The sequence below is a fragment of the Paramacrobiotus metropolitanus genome, unplaced genomic scaffold, assembly GCF_019649055.1.
Source record: "Paramacrobiotus metropolitanus isolate TYO unplaced genomic scaffold, Prichtersi_v1.0 Parri_scaffold0000108, whole genome shotgun sequence".
In the NCBI taxonomy this organism is placed as follows: domain Eukaryota; kingdom Metazoa; phylum Tardigrada; class Eutardigrada; order Parachela; family Macrobiotidae; genus Paramacrobiotus; species Paramacrobiotus metropolitanus.
In genome coordinates this window covers 344,452-365,740 of record NW_026570328.1, presented here as the reverse complement: position 1 = coordinate 365,740, position 21,289 = coordinate 344,452, and the positions used below count along the sequence as shown (strand labels likewise).

General features: G+C 40.8%; 3 protein-coding genes across 3 annotated transcripts; all 3 read right to left on the bottom strand.

The window, feature by feature from the left end:
• Nucleotides 1–868: 868 nt before the first annotated feature.
• LOC129597719 (ATP-binding cassette sub-family F member 2-like) lies at nt 869–5,964 on the bottom strand. The gene is made up of 10 exons (XM_055495372.1): nt 5,503–5,964; nt 5,039–5,434; nt 4,668–4,882; nt 3,872–3,924; nt 3,654–3,816; nt 3,563–3,598; nt 3,210–3,356; nt 2,576–2,688; nt 1,543–1,963; nt 869–1,245 (listed from the first exon to the last, which is right to left on the bottom strand). Exons 1-10 carry the CDS (start codon nt 5,657–5,659, stop codon nt 1,171–1,173), a joined length of 1,776 nt encoding a protein of 591 aa, XP_055351347.1. The 5' UTR covers nt 5,660–5,964; the 3' UTR covers nt 869–1,170.
• Nucleotides 5,965–6,555: 591 nt separating this feature from the next.
• LOC129597718 (exportin-7-like) lies at nt 6,556–10,624 on the bottom strand. Its single transcript, XM_055495370.1, is given in 14 exon segments — nt 6,556–6,910; nt 7,030–7,181; nt 7,315–7,442; nt 7,544–7,583; nt 7,585–7,801; nt 7,901–8,039; nt 8,110–8,324; nt 8,389–8,579; nt 8,725–8,884; nt 9,024–9,171; nt 9,308–9,477; nt 10,005–10,130; nt 10,296–10,479; nt 10,559–10,624. Coding segments are annotated over 13 exon segments (1,908 nt in total). The 5' UTR covers nt 10,459–10,479; nt 10,559–10,624; the 3' UTR covers nt 6,556–6,851.
• A 616-nt stretch (nt 10,625–11,240) lies between these two features.
• Nucleotides 11,241–21,093, bottom strand: LOC129597717 (uncharacterized). Its single transcript, XM_055495369.1, is given in 16 exon segments — nt 11,241–11,494; nt 11,551–11,727; nt 12,130–12,262; nt 12,344–12,510; nt 12,638–12,829; nt 12,889–13,035; nt 13,104–13,133; nt 13,136–13,170; nt 13,277–13,508; nt 13,610–13,928; nt 14,299–14,402; nt 15,108–15,443; nt 15,643–15,738; nt 15,816–15,892; nt 16,576–17,059; nt 20,570–21,093. Coding segments are annotated over 16 exon segments (2,757 nt in total). The 5' UTR covers nt 20,691–21,093; the 3' UTR covers nt 11,241–11,387.
• Between the last annotated feature and the right edge of the window lie 196 nt (nt 21,094–21,289).

The window sequence follows — 21,289 nt, the reverse complement described above, 5'->3', positions numbered from 1 at the left end:
ACGACATCTTTTGGACTGGAATTCTGTTTACAGGTACGCAGCTTGTATTCAAAGACATCCGGCGTGCCGCAATGGGAGGAAAACGCGGTGCATTTCTCGCCATTTCCCATGTATGCTTCCAGTTCACCGGAAAACGGACACGTCGACGTTTCAATCTTCTCATTTACACCGTTATCCAGATCTGCAAATGAAAGTCATTACATAATTTGTTCACATTTTCGCCGGACAACAGGTACGCACTGATTTGGGTGTTCCATGCTGATCAAAGGAAGAATGACTCTTCGCAGACGCATAAATAATAAGCGTCGCTGTAGTTAGTGAGTACGTTTGAAAAGCTTAACAGCATGGCGCTGCTTTTACTTGAACAATTATTCCAGTATAACAGAAACAAAACATGAGACTGTTTGATGCTACTTGTTCGAGAACTGTGCGGGATGCGTCTAACGTCTGTGCATTCTGTCTGCTTTCCTCGCAATTCAGAAAGATAAGATTTTCCATTAGAACAACAAAATGTAACATCGTTGGACAGTAATTGCTACGGATCCGGTAAAGTGGAAGAGGTTACATGTTACCCGTCTGTGTGCGCGAGTTCGCAACGCTTTATTTCGTCATTTCAGTCCACTTCGCCTTGCACAGTGGGCTGTTTTGCAGAAAGAAGGATAGGCTGTTGTTCCATTCCTGCTGTTGATTTATATTGTACACTGTTAAATTTTGAGACAAATCTGTACTCACGACAAACGGCATTCTCTATATAATCAAGTCTTGACTAAGTACAATAGCTGCATATCGATCTTTAACTTTATGTGTTATTCCGATAATTAAAGTTCAATAAATTATTGTTAAAATTATTATACGAGTAAAGAATAGATGGAGTAGGTATTTACAAGTTTGCTCTTTCCCAAAGAATTTTGTGGTTTTAACAAAACACTCCACAGAGAAGCCAGACTGCTTAAAAAAACATTGCAATAATTAGCGTAAATTCTAACAAGTGTACACAAACGGGCTGTAATGCCAGAAAGCTGAGACTGAATTGCAGATAACTTCATGTCGAAATGTCACAATTTCAGCAGAACTATTCCTAAAAATTTCAGAGCTGTTGTTTTAAAAAGCAGCGAATTTACACGCCAGACTTCCAGAGAATTTAGACCAACAAGTTTCCAATTCCGTATCCTAACAAAATGGATAATCCTTGGCATCGGACATGGAACGGCGACGTCCAATTTGCTTCCGAATACGCTCTTGACGCTAAGAAGCGAAAAACAGTCTGAATGTCACGTCTGAGACTCTGACAACAATACCGACTGGAAAACTAGTAACCGTCACATAATAACTGTTAATTTCAAAATGCCGCAATATTGAAAACTATACCGCTGCATGTTAAAAGTAAGTTCTCATCAGTGAAACATAAAATCACGCAGTAAATCACTTTACTACGTAATACACTTCGTCCATCCTCTGTTAAAGTGGGTTACGTAAAACCATAATCAGATTTTTACAACAGCAATGAGTCAAAACTTTATGACTATCACTCCTGCTACTTACGGTTTTTTTGTCAACAATCACCGGTGGATTCCAGCTAGCCGCATTGGTTTCATCCAGCTCGGGCCGGTATGCCAGTAAATCATCTAACTGCTCTTGTATACGCACCGCGCGCTTGAAGTCCTTAGATTGAACAGCTTTTAGCTTCCGCATAGGCAACAAATCGTGCAATTCACGGATGGACAATGTCCAGGGATATGAAAGGCATTTCCGTTGATTCGCTAAGAATTCCTGAAAATCTTCGTCAGTTGTCGGGCGGCCGACGATCTCGTCCAGCTCATTCATCTTGCTTTCCATTTTTCGATGGTCAGTGATAACAAAACCGTCTCTTTCCAAAGAATCGAGATAAGCGGCAACTTCTTGCCCGGTGCCCTTTTGTCTTGACACGTCATCCAATAAAAAGTCACTTTTTCCATCAGCAAATCTAAAGTTAAACCAAAAAATTCATGCAAATGCTGCAAAATGGGCGTAACACTTAAGGGAAGTGGGCCGGTACATGGTACCAAATTCGTGTACATGCACGAAAACTTATACTTTCGCGCACTCCCAAACACATTTTTGTTTCGGTTTATGACTTTCTGCAGCCCGAAGATTTGTATACACTGGCGTGAAAACCGTTTGTGCGCGCAACATCCGGTTCCGGAGTTATGGCTGTTAGAAAATTCCAAAAAGTTTAAATCGGTGTAAAAACGATCTTCATGGACATGCGCATTTAAGTACAAAATTTGAGGAAGATCGGTCCATAATGAGACTTTTGGTACAACTGAATGCATTTAAACTTTTTGGAATTTTCTAAAAGCCATAACTCCCGAACCGGATGTTGCGCGCACAAACGGTTTTCACACCAGTGTATACAAATCTTCGGGCCTACAGAAAGTCATAAACCGAAACAAAAATGTGTTTGGGAGTGCGCGAAAGTGTAAGTTTTCGTGCAGGTACACGAATTCTGTACCTTGTACCGGCCCACTTCCCTTAAATTCACTTAAAAGTCGATTCCTTAGTGAAACGTAAATTCGCATTTTGTTCCTTCGCTCACCTAACCACAAGATTCCAATTTGTCCTAGTATCTGATGGTGGCCCTCCAGGTGACAAGCTAGTAGTTATCCAATACGGTGATTTTAGTTCGCTTATTCCCACAATTCGGCCAATCTATAGTTGTAATCAGGAAGTGAATTACTAGGTTACAATTGCTACGATTTCGATTCCCGTCTTTCTTCACGTACGAATGTACGATTACGCAAATATGGATAACTAACAACTTTCTGACTGCTTAACCCAGTTCTTGCGCAGTTGGCAAAAATAGTAACACAATTTGATCAAAAACATTTACTGTACTTATTCTGATTACGCTGAATTTATATTTTTCTATTTTCTCCGAAGCAGGCAAAACAGTGGAAACATGTGGAAAAGTATGAGGACAAGGGAAGAAGTTTTTCTATGGGCGTACACACAGGAAGTATGAACACACCCAAGGTGCAGAACAGTTATTATTTTTTTAATGCATCATCTGTTTGACCCAATGTTTTGAAAAATCAAATGCTTTATACAGAAAAAAAGTGTACACAATCAAAATAGAAGAAATGTTTTTTTGGGAAAACAGAAAAACTTTTCTGTCAAGAACAGAACTTTTTCTGTCAAGTGGAAAACAGACACTATAAATCCACTATTACCTGATAAGTGGGCCGAACACTTTCGAAATCCACGCCATACTTCTGCACATCAACTTTTACGAAACAGCCGAGCACAAGTTTTGGAAAAAAGTTTTGATAGCACCAGCTGACCAGGGTAGCTTTGTCCAGACTCATCTTTTCCAAAGCCTGTCAATCAACATACTTCTATAGTTGCAAGCTGTTAAAAAGTTGCATTTCGACGAAATTTCTCATCAATGCGTTAAACAGCTTAATTAAAGAACAGTGCATTGAGTGCAATGCAAGCAAGTCTGGTCAATGCAGCGAACTTTTAACATCCACATCGCATTATACAGATTTCAAAAACCATTTTATCTCAGTGGTAATAACCAAACCTTCATATGATCGATTTGTTCATCTTCCCATTTGCGCTACAAACAACATAAGGTTATAAAATTAACACAATACCAAATAAGTTTGGCTAACCGGTTTGAGTAGGCTTCTCACTTCGTCTGCCCGTGTTCGCGCGAAAAATTCATAATTACCGCCGTAGTATCTCAGCTGCTTTTGATCCAGATTAATAGTGTGGGTACATACGCTGTTTAGGAAGTTTTGCGAATGAGAAATCACAACAAGAATTTTCTTATACCTGCAAAATTATTAAATAGTCGCCACGACAAGGTGACAGCCAGACTCATGCATACGATTTCAGCTCCTCTTCTAACCATGCGCAGGCATTCAGATCCAGATGGTTTGTCTGAAAACCAGCACAAGGAAATCAACTGAGAACATAGACACAAAAAGCTACAGGACTTCGTCTGCCCGTTCATATTCATATAAGTTCATAAAAAACGTGAAATATTTCAAATACGATGGGCTAAAAAATCGGATGACAATTAAAAGAAACGTTCAGAAGATCGAAAACTGAGATACCCAAACTGGCTGCAAAACTACCAACGCAAACCGCGACGACGGTATCAGTAAGTATGTACTTCGACTTTTCTCAACAACGGATCAGTCTGACATACATTTCGAACAACGAATCACCTGCGCATTCAGATTTCCTGATTGTAAAAAGATTTCAAAAAATTAACGATTTCACATTGTGACATATACATCTGACTTGTGCACATAAATTTCCAAATTCCAAACAACAAGTACTGGTCTCATACTGCAAACAAAATCTTTTGGCTAAAAACTCTGTGCAAGCCACACAAAGGAACGTTATTGGCATTGTAATCAGCCCTTAGCAGTTCATTACGCGAAAGTATGTGAGATCGCGACTTATTGTCTGCATATTTATTGGCAAAGGTAAGCTAGTGACTGCTGAGAAAATTTTATACTTTATCTTGAAATTATTGTATTATCAGAAAATTTGAATACGGAATAGTAATTATTATAATAAGTACTTACATAACTCTTCCCATGCTTATGAAAAAATACTACTAAAATAAATGTAAATGGTATTACCGAGAAAAACGAACAATTAACCAACCATACCGGTTCATCTAAAAGTAGAATAGCAGGTTTAAGATACAGGGCGCGGGCCAGGGTAAGGCGCGTACGCCAGCCGACAGAAAATTCCTTGACTTTGGTCTGCTGCATCTGTTTGGTGAAGCCTAAACCATGCAAGATATCCGCTGCACGAGTTTCTGCACCTTTTTCTCCAATTTCGTCCAGGCGCTCATAAAAATCCATCAATTTATCGTGCGAGGCTACAGAAATTCAAATAGGACAATTACCGGAACGCAACAAAAGAATTAAATACATTAATACCGTAAATACGTATTAGCTGATTAGCAAAAAAAAAACAACTTAAAAATAGCTGTGCACGAAACACTGATCTTATTTTCATACGACAATGAGCGTACCTTCAGGATAAGCGTGCGCGAGCTCCTCTGCCTCTTTCTCCAGTCGCATCCTTTCCTCATTGATCTCCATCACACACTGTAGCGCAGTCTTATCCACGGGGGCCATCTCGCGGTGCAGATGGAAGATATCCAGTCCCGCGGGGATGGGTATCTCGCGGTGAGCGATAACCGCCAGCAGCGTACTCTTCCCGCAGCCGCTCAGTCCGATCAGACCATACCGATTGCCGGCGTTCAACTCCAGATGCGTGTCGCCCAACAACTCAAACCCGTGGCAATTCACGGAGAAATTGTGGATTTTCAGATCGCGCGACTGCGACGGGCTGGCCAGGACCCCGGTACACGTGCGAGACAGGCTGGCCATATCTTGTTCCTTAAGTTCAACTTCCACTTTCGTCACTAAATAAAGCCATTGGCCGATTGCGCTCTTTATTAGTTTAATGGGAACTGAGATGGAATTCTCTTACCTGGTTTGCTATCGCCGACTGTCGCGATTTCACTGCCAGTGGGAGCATGGCCATTAATAATTCCTGATCCCTGCGATTCCATCATCTTGATCTTCTTAGGCGCAGTAGCAGTCGCGGCCGTGTTCTCGGCCTCGCGCTTCTTGGAAACGCTAGACATTGTGGTTGCGGTAAGTTACCAAAAGCTCAGAAGGACCACGAGAATTTTGCTTTTCATAACACCACGTTTAACGTTATCCCAGGGTAAAGCCTTTACGGTAAAGGAGAAAAACAATAATTATAATATTATAACTTTAACAGACGCTTTGGGCAAGACTAAAAAGACACCATACTGTCCTGTCCATATCCATAGCTTAAGGGAAACGGGTTTCGGAACAATGTATACAAATCATTTAGCTTTAAAATGACATGAAGTTTTACAAAAAAGTGATTCGTAGTGTGCGAAAGCGAAAGTTTTTGTGCGTGTATCCCATTCTTGACGCTATGTACCGGGCCATTTCCCTTATGGATTAACCATCTCTTATCGAGCCATGGTAGGCCGCCATGGAGTGGCAGTGTATGACATTATAAACTAAAGCGCGCTGCTTGAGTACTTCTAGTTCTGGCCCAGAAGTTCGCCAGACTAGCACTGCGCATTGAATTTTCAGATTTTGATTTTTGTTTTACGCCTCGTGATAGGATATCGACTAAGAAAATAAAATTTACATCAAACAATATTTTCTGTGTTTGAAAAGTTCACATTTAGTGAAATTCAATTCTACAGTTACTGTATTAGTCATTACTGATTAGCTGTAAATAAATATACAAGTATCTTTTTTCGGCAACAGCCAGTACACGTGACAATACGCTTGCGCAGATTAAAGCTAATTATAATGATCAAATATCCTTTGTAAATCTTCTTCTGAAAAGTATAATACCAGATAGTGTTAGTTTCACATCAGCGCATAGCGCAGTGCTGGTAATTATTACGTACTCGTAAAATAAATTAAACGAGATGAACAAAACCGATGTGTAAGAACCGACATGGAAGCATTGTATAAAGCAACGGAACCGTCGTTTTTGTTGTAGATTCACAGATATCAACTCGAAATAACCAGCCCCCCGTCTCGCAGTACATCGAACATAAAAATTCAGTAGTATATTCGTTTCCGAGAGCTGCACTGTGAGCAGGTTCATCCTATACAAAAACCGAAAGGCCTGAACCGCATGCCACTGCAAGTGGGTGCAGCCTGCAACAAATGACAAATAAAGCGTAAAAACTAAGAAAAATTCTGTAGTCCACAAAAATGCCCGCCAAAAACGACAAACAATTAATATAAACTGGGAATGGCCGTGTCCAGTGCCACAGCATGTCACATGAGAAAACTCACAGTCTTGCTGGATGGTGGTTCGTAAATCAGAACCAATTCACCTGCGTAATACACCGAATATATATCCCGTTAAGCATCAAGCAAACAGAAGTCAACATCTTACTAACATCGCATGCGCCATTCAATCCATTGTTTTTTCATTTAAAATCGACGAACACACCTCCACTGCCGGTGAACTCGGAGTTCAGACGCAGCCAAAATTTATCCAGCTCTTCACGCACAGCAATCCAGTCCAGCATGGGATTACTACTGTCCAGCCCTTTCTGCGTCTCGTTTAATTCGCGACGGAATAAAGATAAATTCTGTGTAAATCTGTAAGCAAGTGTTCACATCATTACCCAAACGGTAATGTGTAAGCCTTCGGTTACTACGTAAAATAATCAAAAATAAATCTTTACAAATTACAAACGGGGGATAACACTTGTTCTATTCAAGATAATTGTACCTGTCGCGAGTCTTATTCGATAAATTCCGCTCCACCCCATCCATCAAGATGATAAAGCAGTTGGCAACCTGACCCCGTTTGTCTTCGGGAAATGATTGTATAATGCGCGGTTGCAATTCTTGGAAATGCTAAATGAAAACTTTATCAATATCTGAGAGTACTTTCACTATAATAAAAAAAATACTGCAGATGGTTTAAAATCATAAGCTTGCAAATCTGTCAGTTATACCTGATCGCAGAGAAGGACCAGACCCAATAACGGTCGTGAAAGACCAGTGATTGCGTCCTTCTTCGAACACAGCAATGCGTAAGATTGTTGTCATCAGCTGCTGGAAAAGCTGCGGCTGCACTTCGTAGATGCGCAACACAGAGGAACGATTTTCCGTGGCAGCCAATTCAGGATGCTTGTGGCGACGCTGAATTTCCCTATATAAAGCCGTGATGATGTTGTCCAACGAGGAGCAGCTGGCTGAATTCACAACAGTTTCTAAAACAGCACACATGTGCATTTTCACGGTGCTTTTGAACGCTTGAAACTGTCTGGCAACGGTAAAGATATTAAAAATTACATGCACAATTAACCTACCGAGAGAATTTATCCCTTCGGAAATACTGGTAAGAATGTATAAAAACACTGGGGGATCCACATTGATCAGGAAGTCAATGTGGTTCAGAGAGACAACGTCGAGTAAAGAGTAATATGCCTGACCGAGTTTTGGATATTCCTACCAAATACAACAGGCAAATTGAATGAATATCCAATTAGTGCAACAGGCAGGGAAAAGCACGTCATACCAGGAGATCAGAGTGGGAAACTGAAGTGATCAGTTTAATGAGAACTTGTAGCGCCTCGTCCAGCGTGCGATCACCGTAGAGCAGAAAAACACCAAAATTGCAGTAATTGCCCATGAGAGCGTATTTGAACATGGTGAGGGCCACGGCGACGCCCTTCAACTTGCGGGGATATAAATCCTGCTTTGGAATGTCACTAATGGTCAGCATACGCGTACCTAGGATAGAATCCCTTAGAATTCGTAGTCAGGTTAAAGATGAGCAGAGCAGACAACCTCATACCGTAGACGGTGAACATCTTGCTAATTTCTTTAAAGAGCAAGATCCCGTTTGGAGACGAGATATCAAATTGTATCCGCTGCGAGCGATTCTGTGCCAATTCCGCCATGAATTTCAACATAGGTGTCGTCACAGCGGGGTCCGAATACCAATATTCAACAACGCGCTGGCACACGTTAAGGTACTTGGGATATCTGCAAAATACCGAACAACACTGTAAAATGGTAATATATCATCATCATTCTGTTAAATACAAAACTATTTAAAATTTTCTTAGTTAATCGAAAGCGACATATCGTTTCATCCGACAAATCGATAAATTAAAGAAACATCACTTACATCCAGTCAAAGAATAAAATATACGATGTACGGTTCAGCAAAGCGGATGAAATTCCTCGGAGATCTCTCGCGATGCCGATTGCCGCCAGTTTTGCTTCGCGCTCGTTAAACATGGCAGTAGCGGCGTGTGTCATAAGTCTGCCCAGTTCCTCAAACTCCACTGCAAAATTAGAAATTAAGCAAATCCCTGAAGTTCGATGTTCTGATATTCTCTGATCAAGCTATCCTTTAAGTATACTGTACTGTCAGTGCCCTACCAATATCATTTGCCAAAAGGAGCGCAGAGAAATACACCGTACCTCCGATTGGCCGCATGAACTCATCCAGTTTATCCTCATCCTCTGCCAGTTCAATGATTAACAGCCGCGTTAAGGAGGCGTAGAATGCAGTACGGCATTTCAAATCACCCAATGTAGAATTAGCGCCCAAAAACGAGAAATGTTCACTCTGAAATCGGAAAACTAGTTAGCAGCAACTAGCTAGCACGTTAGCAGCACCCACTCTAGGAGTAGGCACATGCAAGTTCAATACAAAATAACCGGCCAAGTATACGGATTTGCGTTTTGATAAACCAGTCGCTAACCGTATGATTTTTCAGCAAAAACTGAACTTCATCCAGCTTGACCATACGTCGAATACTGCTGTATCCCATAGAAAGATCGTTGAGAAGCTGCAGACTACGGGATACGACGCTGTCGCTGTTCCCCCAAAATTTTAAGCTATAGTGGGGGAACACCTGTGACTCCCCGAAATCTGCGAAGAAAAAGATAACACAAAAAATACAGAACAAACTCAAACAGAACTACACGAAAACACACATCAAAATCGACCGACGAGCTGTTATACTCAGCTTTGAAGTACAAGTAACCGCCTTGCGGAAACGGTAACTCTTGCAAACTCTAATGGCAACGGACAAAGAGAAACAATTACTGTGGCTTTCCGCATAAGAAATACGTAAGTCGGTTAGACTTTCAAAGTCAGTCGTCCATACAATTGCAAGATTATTATCACCGTAAGCTGTGCCAGATTCCTAATTTGGTAGATTTGTTTGTCAAAAAATAAAAGACCAGTTCCCATTCAGAATTTTAGTATTTATTAACGCTTCAAAGTTCAAAATACAATAAACAATAATACTCACAATCCAGCGAAAATCAAGGAAAAAATACGAACGAATGGTAATTTCAGGTGGCGGCAGCAGATAATATAAACAGCAGCTGCAGCTTACCCCGATAAAAACACAGACGAAGCAAAACCAATGATTTCCGTAAAGCAGTTCGTACCAGTTTCGATAAGATCTTTGGGGGCCATTTCGAAATTCCTCGACAGAGATCGGCTATGGAATCTGGATGCCGAGATTCCATCCTCCTTCCCAGCCGACGTCCACCCAAGATAGGAGCAGACGCGGACTGTAATTCAAGGTTAACTGATATCGATTAATCAAAGTCCATATTACGTTAAAGTGCTTATTTAATTTTCTTTGAACATTCATTTCGTTTCAAGCATTGTCAGAGTTTCTTAATGCTTGTTTTCTAACACTAATTTCTCACAAATCAGTGAAATATTAGTCATACCGCAGAGATGGGGCCATAATTCTGTTGATATATTGTATGCTCCTGTCGCTGACTGGTGTAAGAAAAATTCGGTCACCATCAATTTCCAGAGCGGGCTGGAAATGATGTTGCAAATCCGTGATGAGTAGAGATTCCAGCAAATAAATGTAGTCTTCCGCGCCATCCCTAACAAAAACTTGGAAACCTATGCAAGGGAATTAATGTTCAAAAATATTTAACCCGGAAATAAAAGTAGAGAAACTCATTGTCGATGAATGTAGTACCTGGAGGAAACCGAAGAATCAATCTTTCCATCAGAACCTAGCAAAGGGCGTAAAAATATAAAAAATTTAAAATTTAAAGATTTTCAATACACCGTCAAATTAAAAAATTCAAATGGAGAATACCGACTATCTATTCAAGCAATCGCCAGTACTTCTGATGGCCGCAGATACCGTATACCTAGCACTGCTCAATGCTCACGCTATGGTCAAACACAATATTAACTGCTGCTCGTGGTCAGTTATACAGTACGCTGCCCAAGATCGTATACGAGTAGCTAACAATAGTACTAGCGAGTAGCAATAGAAATTAAAGTATACAATACATATTGTGCTTATACCTGTACTTGTACAATACAGTGGGTTTTACTAACTGCTTATTCCCGTCGCCGATCCAGCTGATGGATGATTCAAGTTCTGTTTTGTTTTTTGGAGAATCGGAAAGCAGTAAAGGTACATTGATATATTCTTGGGATCCTTGGGATTAGCATTTACACTACTTTCAGATTCATTTCTGCAATATATGTATGCACTGCGTGCGCGACTAAACTGGATTGAAAAGTGTTGATTAAGCTACGGAAATAATTATGCATATTGATAAACGTTAACTATAATAATAATGTTTTTAATTAATATGTATTAATATGTACTGCCAGATTTTAGAAATACACGATTAAATGCGCACCTTTATGTAATACCATTGTTAACCACACAATTACTGCACCATTCAAGAAGGCCAGACTCTTCAATTCACGTGTCAAATTGATTGTGAATTTAACATCCCCAATGAAATCAAAACAAAAGAACAACAACAAAGATATTTTGTACACAATTATAAGTAAATAAAGTCTTTCCGTAAACAAATCACAGTCAATACAACAACTGCCAGCAACCTTGCTGCTCGTTGGGAATTTTGGAATATTGAGTTGGAGCTGGACGCTGCAACGAGAAAACCCAGCTATAACTCAACTGGTTAAAGAAATGTCTCAACGTACCGCTCTTGGTAATTGCGTTTGAAATTGCATTAAAATCATCGTCAGTTTCGTTATTCCATCCATTATGCCGTAATTTCGGAGGGTGATAACGACCGTATAGTGTGCTTGGAATTTCATTGGAAGCATTATCGTTACTCAAAACGTTCATTTGGCTTGCCGGTGATGAGGAACAATTTGCTGTAAAAATAGACAAATTAGAAGTTTAGAAGAGGTGATCATAGTACAGACACATACATGATACGACATAGTAATGTTGTTCAAGATCAAAATTCTCTTAAAATGACTCGAACGTGTACTCAGCAGCGTCAAAGAGCTGGCTTATTATAACTGTTTAAGTCGGTTAAATTTAAATCTATCCGGATAGGAATGTTTAAAATAAGCATATATTGTACTGTAAATCATGAAGATACTAATACACACATATAAGATCGTATATATGTGCGGTAGATTACTAGATGTACAGAGTACTTTACAAGTCCATTGTAAATTTTCTTCTCCGTCTGTTCTTCAGTGCTTATTTAAACAGTGACGTATTTACACTGACAATAACTTCGTTGTCGTTTTTTAGCCGTATTTCACCTGTTAGAGTAAACTTCAATCCAGATTGTGATAAAAGCTGATCCCACTCGGATTCTTCCACGCTAACGTGCCGACAATTGGAATTCAACGATGCTATCACATATCCGTGTTCATCGGGTAGCGCCTTCATTACCTGTGTAATAAAATTGTATAATAAATGTACGGGTACAGAGTACTGTAATGTGGCAACCTACTCGCAAGCTCGTCGACTTACGAAACACTGTGTCTGGATATTGTTAGATCCAAAATTGCTACTTCTGGAATTGTTCCTTCGAGCTGCGGAGACCACAGATGTTTCCAGATCTTCTGGTTTTAACAGCTCCGTTAAGAACAAGATGTAACCGTTGCTGTTCCATGTTGACACGCATCGAAAATGTCGCTCTAAGAAGAAAGCACCACAAACCTTTAATAATCTGCATATTCGTACTTCAAAGAAAAAATTGACGGAATGATTGTAATTCATGCTACTCTTTATCAGCACAACACATTATTACTCGAAATGTCTTACCATCATAAATTACGACATCTTTCGGACTGGAATTCTGTTTACAGGTACGCAGCTTATATTCAAAGACATCCGGCGTGCCACAATGGGAGGAAAATGCGGTGCATTTCTCGCCATTTCCCATGTACGCCTCCAGTTCACCGGAAAACGGACACGTGGACGTCTCAATCTTCTCATTTACACCGCTGTCCAGATCTGTAAATGAAAGTCATTACCATAATTTGTTCGCTTCTCGCCAGACAACCGGCACGCACTGATTTGAGTGTTCCATGCGGATCCAAGGAAGAAAGATTCTTCACAGACGTCAAAAGGCGGAAATACCGACGGCCCAGATGAACCGTCGGTTGCCACACCGGTGTGACGCTTTAGCACAGTGGCATCGGCAAATGGTATTGGATGACCTATGCGAAACGCACAATCTTTACCACATAATCATTTTGCAAAAAAAAAACATATCGTAATTACTTACCTTTTCGAAATTCCATGGTGCCGGTGCCCTTTTACGCACCCATAAGCAAGCAATGCTTTCTTCACCGCTGCAAACAGCAAAATATTTAAAGATTTGATTTGATTTGATTTTTTGATTTCTTTATACAGGTTTCGTGATCTTTTTCGTTGAGGTGATAGTTAAAGAATATTTACCAGCTTGTTTGCGAGTACAGTACAATGCTCTCATCCTGGCCGAATGCTTTAACGTCTCGTCCAACACAGAGATATCGCTGTTTGCCGGTATCACTGTACATGTACGCATCCGCACTATCCAGTGCTTCTTTGGTATACAGATCATCGTTTTGTACAGAGAAATACTGCCAGTTTCCTTGCATCCATTCTGGAAAGCGGCATGTCACATTTTCTTCCATGTTGTCCATTCCATCTGAAAATAAAGATCATTTTAAATTTTCACTATGTCGGAGATATACGGAAATACAATTTGAACAACCGCGACAATTTACGAATAACGCCTCTATCCCGTACATTTTGGTGGTCGACCAAACATAGGATTTTTGCCACCCGCAAAAAGCAAACGACCCAGCGGTTTATTAGTTCCATGCTCATCGTTCCCGCTCGACAACGAATTCTCCATGGCTAATCGACGTTTCAGTTCCCACAGTTTGGCTTTGATCTTTCGTTTGTTAAATTTCTGTACGGGAAACAAGGAAAGGGTTTCGTATCCAACCGTGGCATTATACAATTCATTGTTGCAGCTTGAGTCCGGTGAGAGAGAAACATGGAAGACGGAACTTGTTAGTGGTACTCCGTTGGTCACAGAGTGGATCTTTTCCTCCTTGAACAACTGCAATAATTCAACATTTTTCGTACATAACGAGTGCAAAAAATGTTAAAAATAACATAATAAAAAATAAACTCAAAATTTCGACGTTTATATAAAGCAAATCGTTGCAAACGACTAACGCAGTATGAAGCTGGTCAGCGCGCCGAATCCAAGATTTATTTGTAGATATCGTATTTTATTGTAAACGTTTCCCGGTACTAAATTAAACGCGACTGCATGGTCGTAATTTCGACATTTATAACGTAAAAACGTAAAAGCCCACAAATGCATAGACTAGACCGGAGCAGTAAGTAATTTGCTTTACGGAATATGTCTTTATAAAATCCAGCATACGTTATTACTTGTAATTTATTAGAAATTGGTTGCTTACTGCGCAACGATATTTAGCATATGAATCGTCGTAGAAATCCATTAGACCGATGTACGATTGCCCATCTTCGCCAGGCCATGTTCCCAAACATTTGAAGTTCGTTTCTGCAAATTAAAAATTCATTCTACGTATGCATTTGCATAAATAATGAGCGTCGCTGTAATTAGATGAGTATCTTTGAAAAGGTCACTTAACAGCATGGCATTGATTTTACATGGGCACTTAATCCAACATAACGGAAACAAAGAATCAGACAGTTTGATGGTACTTGTTCGAGAATTGTGCGGAATGGGTTTAATGTCTGTGCATTTTGTTTGCTTTCCTGTTCATTTTCAGAAAGATTTTCCATTAGAACAACAAAAAGTAACGTCGTTGGATAGCAATTTGCTGCAGATCCGGTTAAGTGGCATTTAAAGATGTTACATGTTACACCGTCTGTGTGCGCGAGTTCGCAACGCTTCATTTCCGGCACAACAAGTTCAGGCGCCCATGCAGATCTTCCATCTCTAATTAGTCGTTAGCCGTTAACCAGTTACAACTTTCGCAGCATTTAAAAGGTTCATTACTCTAAAGTGCGTTTGTCTGTCGAAAGCGCATGTGGATTAATTCTAATGCTAAGAGATGTGAAAGATTCAAACTGATTGTGAGAAAATTAAAGTTGGAACTATGAAATCTGAACAGAATTATATTGTTTATTAAATATTTTATCGTCGATGTTCCTATATGGTTACGTATGTATGTATTTTAACATTCCTTGTACATTTGTACGTAGATATGACGATGGTTACGCAGCATACGCTTTATATTACCTCGGTCAGTAATGTCGCACGTCCGAAATGTAGCGTGCAAAATGTCCCTGGATGGACATGTGCTAATGAAGGATAATGGCTGTTCGAAATCACTTTGTTCCAGATTTGCAGCACTGCGCTGGCTAATAGTTGGCGCTGCGGCATTATGCGGCTGCTGTGGAGTATTTGTGCTCCATTCCGGACCGTCCAGAATATTGACTGGCGCATTTCCGGTTTCGCACAGCGGCCGGCCATTCAGATAATATTTAAACGTGAACTCCCCTTCCAATGGACAAAGCGTTCGGTAAATATTTTGCCCCGTTACCAAAGTCGCCGGTTCAATGGAACCTGATTTTCCTGTTCAAATACGAGGCCCCTCATGAAACGAATATTTGGACTGGAACCATGTGCACGATAAATTAAATAGGGTGTATCAATAATCTTTGCTACACAGAAGACGGCTTTTTCATGGAAAACCCAATCGTTTTGTCTGTTTAACTTTGCGTTTTCCATTCTTCAAAATACAGTCTCAATGTACAATCAGTCAATAACTTACGCCAAAGAAAAATACCATCGCCCGGTCGGAGAGAAGCGAGCTGGGGACACTTTGATCGAGCAGCTTCTTCGTTTGTATAACATTTATCTTGCAAACCTATAAAGTGAAATCAACATTGAAATTACGGTCTGTAAGATACGCACACACAGTATTTAATAAAACCATAACATTACCTTCGGGAAAGACCTGCAGCACTGATGGAGTTTTCATGGACAGATGAATGCACCGGAAACAGTCACCGGCTTCTCCCCTGAAAAAAAAACATCATGAGCCATCATTAAGGCATAATTCCGAATCCTTACGAAGAACGATGTTGAAGTTGCAGACACTAATATAAAAATTGTAAGTTACATGATAAAACAGTGGTAAGTTACATGATAAATATCTTCAGAAAACATTTCGAATACAGCAATAAATAATCTACAGATGTATATTTTAGTATAAAATATGTGGTTCTCATGAGTATACAGTATGAATCATGAGACCATTGTACAGAAGAGCAATATACGAGTAATACATAAGTACCCAATATAAATCGCCAGAAATGTCACAGGTTTTTTTAAAAATGAGGGGTACATAATATTTATCAAATGTTTGCACTTCACTGCCTGATTCTGCATAATTATGCACAACTCGCATTCACGACTGACAGGTCGTGATTGAACCGCTTAATTAGCAATCGTTAGTAATCGGCTTAAATAATCCGATTCATTAAGTGAGAACAACTCTCCACCAGAAAAGGAGTGTAGAAAGGGAGGAAATTTAAGGAAGGGTCAAAATAGCATGTTGATCTTACAAAGTGTGCAATGAAATGAATAATGGGATTTGTCACCGCCTATTTCTTTAGCGCTCCTGAGACGATAAGGAAGCGTAATGATCAGCCAGTCGTTGTCCACTGTACTAAACCGCTCACCATACAGTGACCGTACATACCCGATATGCAGCAGAACATGTTGGCCGACCAGGGAGTGGCAGGTGCCCCAGACGGAGATGTCTTGTGGTCCAATTTCTACCTGATCATATTGCACGCGGCCTTGCGGATCAATGGATGATTGCACCTGATAAATGCCCTGATATTCCGAGGGGAAGTAACAATTGCTGCCATTCTTCCGCTGCTGAACAGTACTGGGACTGGCCGTGACCGTCATATTCGGACGGGGTGGGGCCGCTTGATCTGCACCGCTAAATGGAAGATGGACTGTCAACGGTACTGTCGTGCTAGCATTCCCGGACCATGCTGAATATGGACTTAATAATGAGCCTGATGTAGATAATGGGGCCGCATCATCACGGGCGAAAGTTAACGATGTGTTGCGGCGCTGATCATCGGTGGCGTTGACAAGAGACCGGATAGCATCTGCCGCTACCTGACTAGCTCCCGCGGCCGGGAGGATATCCGCATCCGATCCACTTATACCTGTGTGAACACAAAGTCAACAATAAATATTTCGGGAACAAAACATGACGTGACCATAAAGCGCGGCGTTCCGTAATGTTGGGTGCATGGTTGGAAAAGCAGCTGCTGCAATGGCTGCTGCCGGTCAGCGTGGCTACCACCGGCATTGCATTATTGATGACAAAAATGACCACCAGCATGCACGGTATCAAATTACATTCAAATAGGATATTGCCCGGCTGTATCAGCCTATTTAGCTATCACACCGTGAATGATGAAATCATATTGTCAAATGTGTACTCCGTCATATTTCCCCCAAATTACCCGGTCAGCTTTGAGAATGCACGTGTGCCTCTAATCGATATATGTGAAGTGGTACTGCTGCTGCTACCTCTGTAACTTTATGACGGCCAGGTGCGAGGAAGAATTTGGCGAGATGAACACACAGGAAATTCCATTCTGGCCGCTGGTTTGCAATTTCATCAACAAATAAAATGGAAATAAGACACCGCCAACATCTCATTCAGTTGCAGAATTATGAATGCATTATGTGCGACTTCAGGTAATAAAGGGCATGCAGAGAGTTAAAAATTTCGTATAACTACTTTGGTGCACTTTCCGTGAAGTACTTCGAAGTAGTCGAAATTTGTAACAAAAATATGCTATACTACCAAAATATAACAACATATTTGCCTTAAATATTCAGTCGTATTTCGTAGCTGAATGTTTATTTCATAGCTGTTCAGGTAAACTTGGCTTGTTTGGCGCGTATTTTATACAAATAAATTTGCTTCAGTGTCTAATAACTGTTATATATCATAAATATGACATCAAGAATTTATTGACGTAAGAAATTTCTTGTATACGTACATACGCTTTAATGCGTCATACAAAATGTACGGTATCTATCCTGCTGTTAGCTTTTACAATCCCGTAGTTTAGTGGCTGTTGATCGTAAAGTGGCAGCTAGATTGCTTTGTTATGCTGGATGCTGAATGAGCGATGTGGTGCGCTACCGAATGCGCAATAGACGAGTATGTCGAAGAGCGACGTACCATTATCGTAAAATCTAACTGCCCTTCATTCACTTTTCTCCGCGCAGTGACCCGTGATTTCAATATTTTCATTGGATTCCGTATATAATGGTGGAGGCCAAAAAGAGTAATTATCGGAGCAAAAATATAGACGTCTAACTGGACAACCAGGGGAGGGGCGGTGGAAAGGGCCCTGCGGTGGCCGGCGCATTGGCAGTCCATTGTGATCAAAAGAGGCACCCTTCGCACTGCATGTGCACACACACAGCAGCAGCAGCCGTAAGCAGCACGCCACGCTGGTCAGTTCAAGTGGCAAGGAGGTGTGTAGGAAAGAACAATACCGTGCTGGCCCGGCTTGATGAATTACATTAATAATTAAATACGTGTAATACATTTCACAGCATGGAATTATGGTCCATGGATTGCATGCTGAATTACCCCGGCCCAGCCATTGTCCGCCCGAGCATAGTGTTCCAACGCACCTGATCATGATTTTTCCATACATATTCATGCGCACTTTGCATGGCTTTACGAATTATTAATGGCAATTTCCCTCCGATGAAAGGATCTAATTCGCTTCAGTGGGCATACAGCATTTACAAAACATCAACAACTTATGTGTGTTCATTGCTCATATTGTACTTACATTGCCCGGTAAAAGCAGCTGATCGACCAGCGTTGTACTGGCAAAAGCAAATAAACTCCGGAAATTCATACTTTATAAACATTTTATTTAATATTTTCGCAAGCAACGAAATTACCGCAGTAAGAATTTTGATATTCGAAAAAATATAATTATATCCAGCTAGTAAACCATACTACATACTTTGATGAGAGCAAATTTATTATTTCGAGCCAATTCATTTCGAAATGTTTATTATCAGTATGATTATTATCTGTTTATTGTATGACTATACGTGTGTTAACCACAGCACCGCACTGTTTTAATCAAATCATCGATAGCATCACCTGCGCCGGTTAGCGATAGTGCAGGCTCTGCAGCATCAGCAATGCAATAATAATGCAGCCCAGCATAAAGTGACCGTGGGCCGCTTGGTAAACGATCCGTAGATAAGGCTACGTATACGTGTGGTTGACGGATTAGAATAAGCGGGATGCAGCTGCAACTCCTACAACTCTTAAGCTGAAACACTATTATGTTTAGTGGCAGATTCCTTTAATTTTATCTTTTATAATCTGTATAATTCCCTCGTCCATATGATGGATAAGAAGGGGGCTCTACACAAACACTGCCGTGTTAATAAAGCCGGGTTATAAACCGGCGGGGCTTGTTTTGCAATCGGCCCGTAGTAGTACACCTAGCCTAGTAGGGGAGCATGTTGTTAGGCACTTTATCATAAGACGGAATTGTTTATCAAGTAGACAGATAACGATACTATTCATCTTCCCTCGTCATACTCACACACCGCCACTTTATTATTGAGCAAACCTCTTGAGTAGCCCAAAGAAATCTATCCCGAGCCACTTAACAGAGCGGTCACTCTTTTGCACTATGACCATAAAATATATAATCAACAAAATTGAACTCCGGCCCATGGTGGAATTCGGCAAAATGTAACTTTTATCAAATTCATACCCACAACGCACACGCCCCGTCAGGCCCACCATTTTGCGCTACAACATGCACTTAATCAGAAGTCGAAGATATCAAAACCTGCATTTTCCCGGTAAGTGTGCAAATTGGCTGCGTTTGATGAAATGATGCATTAGTGAGAGCGACGTTCGTCTAGTGGAAAGCATTTTTATTGGAGGGAAATTAACAGCGTAAAACGCGCTAAAATGTAGATATATCAAGATGTTAAGCAGTCGCTGGGCAGTGTCCAGACAGGGACATTGGCAAGATTTTATGGCTGTAAGTCCGGCAATATACAGCTACCGGAAGCAAGGTAAACGGCTGTACATTATGACAGACACGCTTTGCATAATGACTAACTTCTTGATCAGGTAAATCCGTAAATGCATCTTTCATTAGGCTCACAACGCTCTGTCCGAGTTTAGCACATTAAATAAACATTTTCGCACAACTGCAGATAGAATGTAGTGATAAACAGAACCCGTAGATCAAGAGCACAGGATACTTATATATGTGCAAAACAAATTACAAATTCAGAAATCAAAATGTTGTCACAGCAGACACTGCTATCAGTGGCATCTCGGCTGCTGATAGCTGCTCTCGAAATGCCTAATTCATATAATTCGATCAGGATGATCTCAGTTCTGCATTTCTACTGCTTCATGATAAGTGAAAATATAATTATATCACATGTACGTATCCCAAAATTTTACTTTTTATCTGTTGTCGTTTTTTTCTGCTAAAATGCCTATGAAGGAAGCAATATGCGTGGTTAAAACTGTTTTCCTTATACAAGGCCACCGGTAAGATTGTTAACGTTTTGTGGTTCATAAATAACGTAATTAGTCATTATACTGACCACAAACATTAAGCACAATCTACAAAACAAATAGTCTGTCTTACCTCTGGCATCGGCATAACGTGGACACGTTATGCAAAAAATCACAATCACTTTGGATAGAAGACCGGAAACGAACGGCAGCTGCATACCGGGACAGTCCAGCAGCGACTTCCAGTGCGGCATTTTGGTAATCCTTGTGAAGCGTCAGAAAGATGCCGGATTTCACACGATATTTCGTATAGGATCACTGAAAATCATTTTAAGGCCATAGAATTGGCTTAATCCGCTCTGCATACCCACAACCGACGCAGTGTACGGTAGTGATCTTTGTCAAACTGACCAAATTAACTCGTTGAACTTGGTTGGGGGAAATGAATATTCAAGCAGCTCGTGTTACCGCTATCTAACCAACTGTTGGCTTTCACCAAATAACAGTGTAGAAAAGTGGCTGCCAGCAAGTAGCAGCAGCCGCAGTATAATACAGAGAATTGCCGGCCACTGTGCAGAGTAACGATGCAGGCAGGTAAGTGTAACATGAAACCAACTCCTTCGCTCGTAACATTAACGTTAACATTTTGATTGTTCAATTGAGGGGCTTCGCGATGGACAGAAACGATCGAGCGGATGGGGACGGCCGTCGCGGACTGATGGCTACAAAGTGCTGCTGCTGCCTGCCTGATACAGCTACAACGCCGGGCGGAGAGATAGATACAGGAATACAGGGCTAATTTCGCAACATGTCCGAGCCCGAACGACCAGCCAAACTAGAGTAGCCCACGCCG

What these genes read in the sequence shown, in the direction of transcription:
- LOC129597719 (XM_055495372.1), bottom strand. Translation starts at nt 5,659, where the DNA reads ATGTCTAGCGTTTCCAAGAAGCGCGAGGCCGAGAACACGGCCGCGACT. An exon ending in AATTGGAATCTTGTGGTTAG is followed by an intron (nt 1,964 to 2,575) that starts GTGAGCGAAGGA and finishes GTTTAACTTTAG; the next exon opens with ATTTGCTGATGGAAAAAGTG. An exon ending in TGATTGTTGACAAAAAAACC is followed by an intron (nt 1,246 to 1,542) that starts GTAAGTAGCAGG and finishes TTCGCTTCTTAG; the next exon opens with CGTCAAGAGCGTATTCGGAA.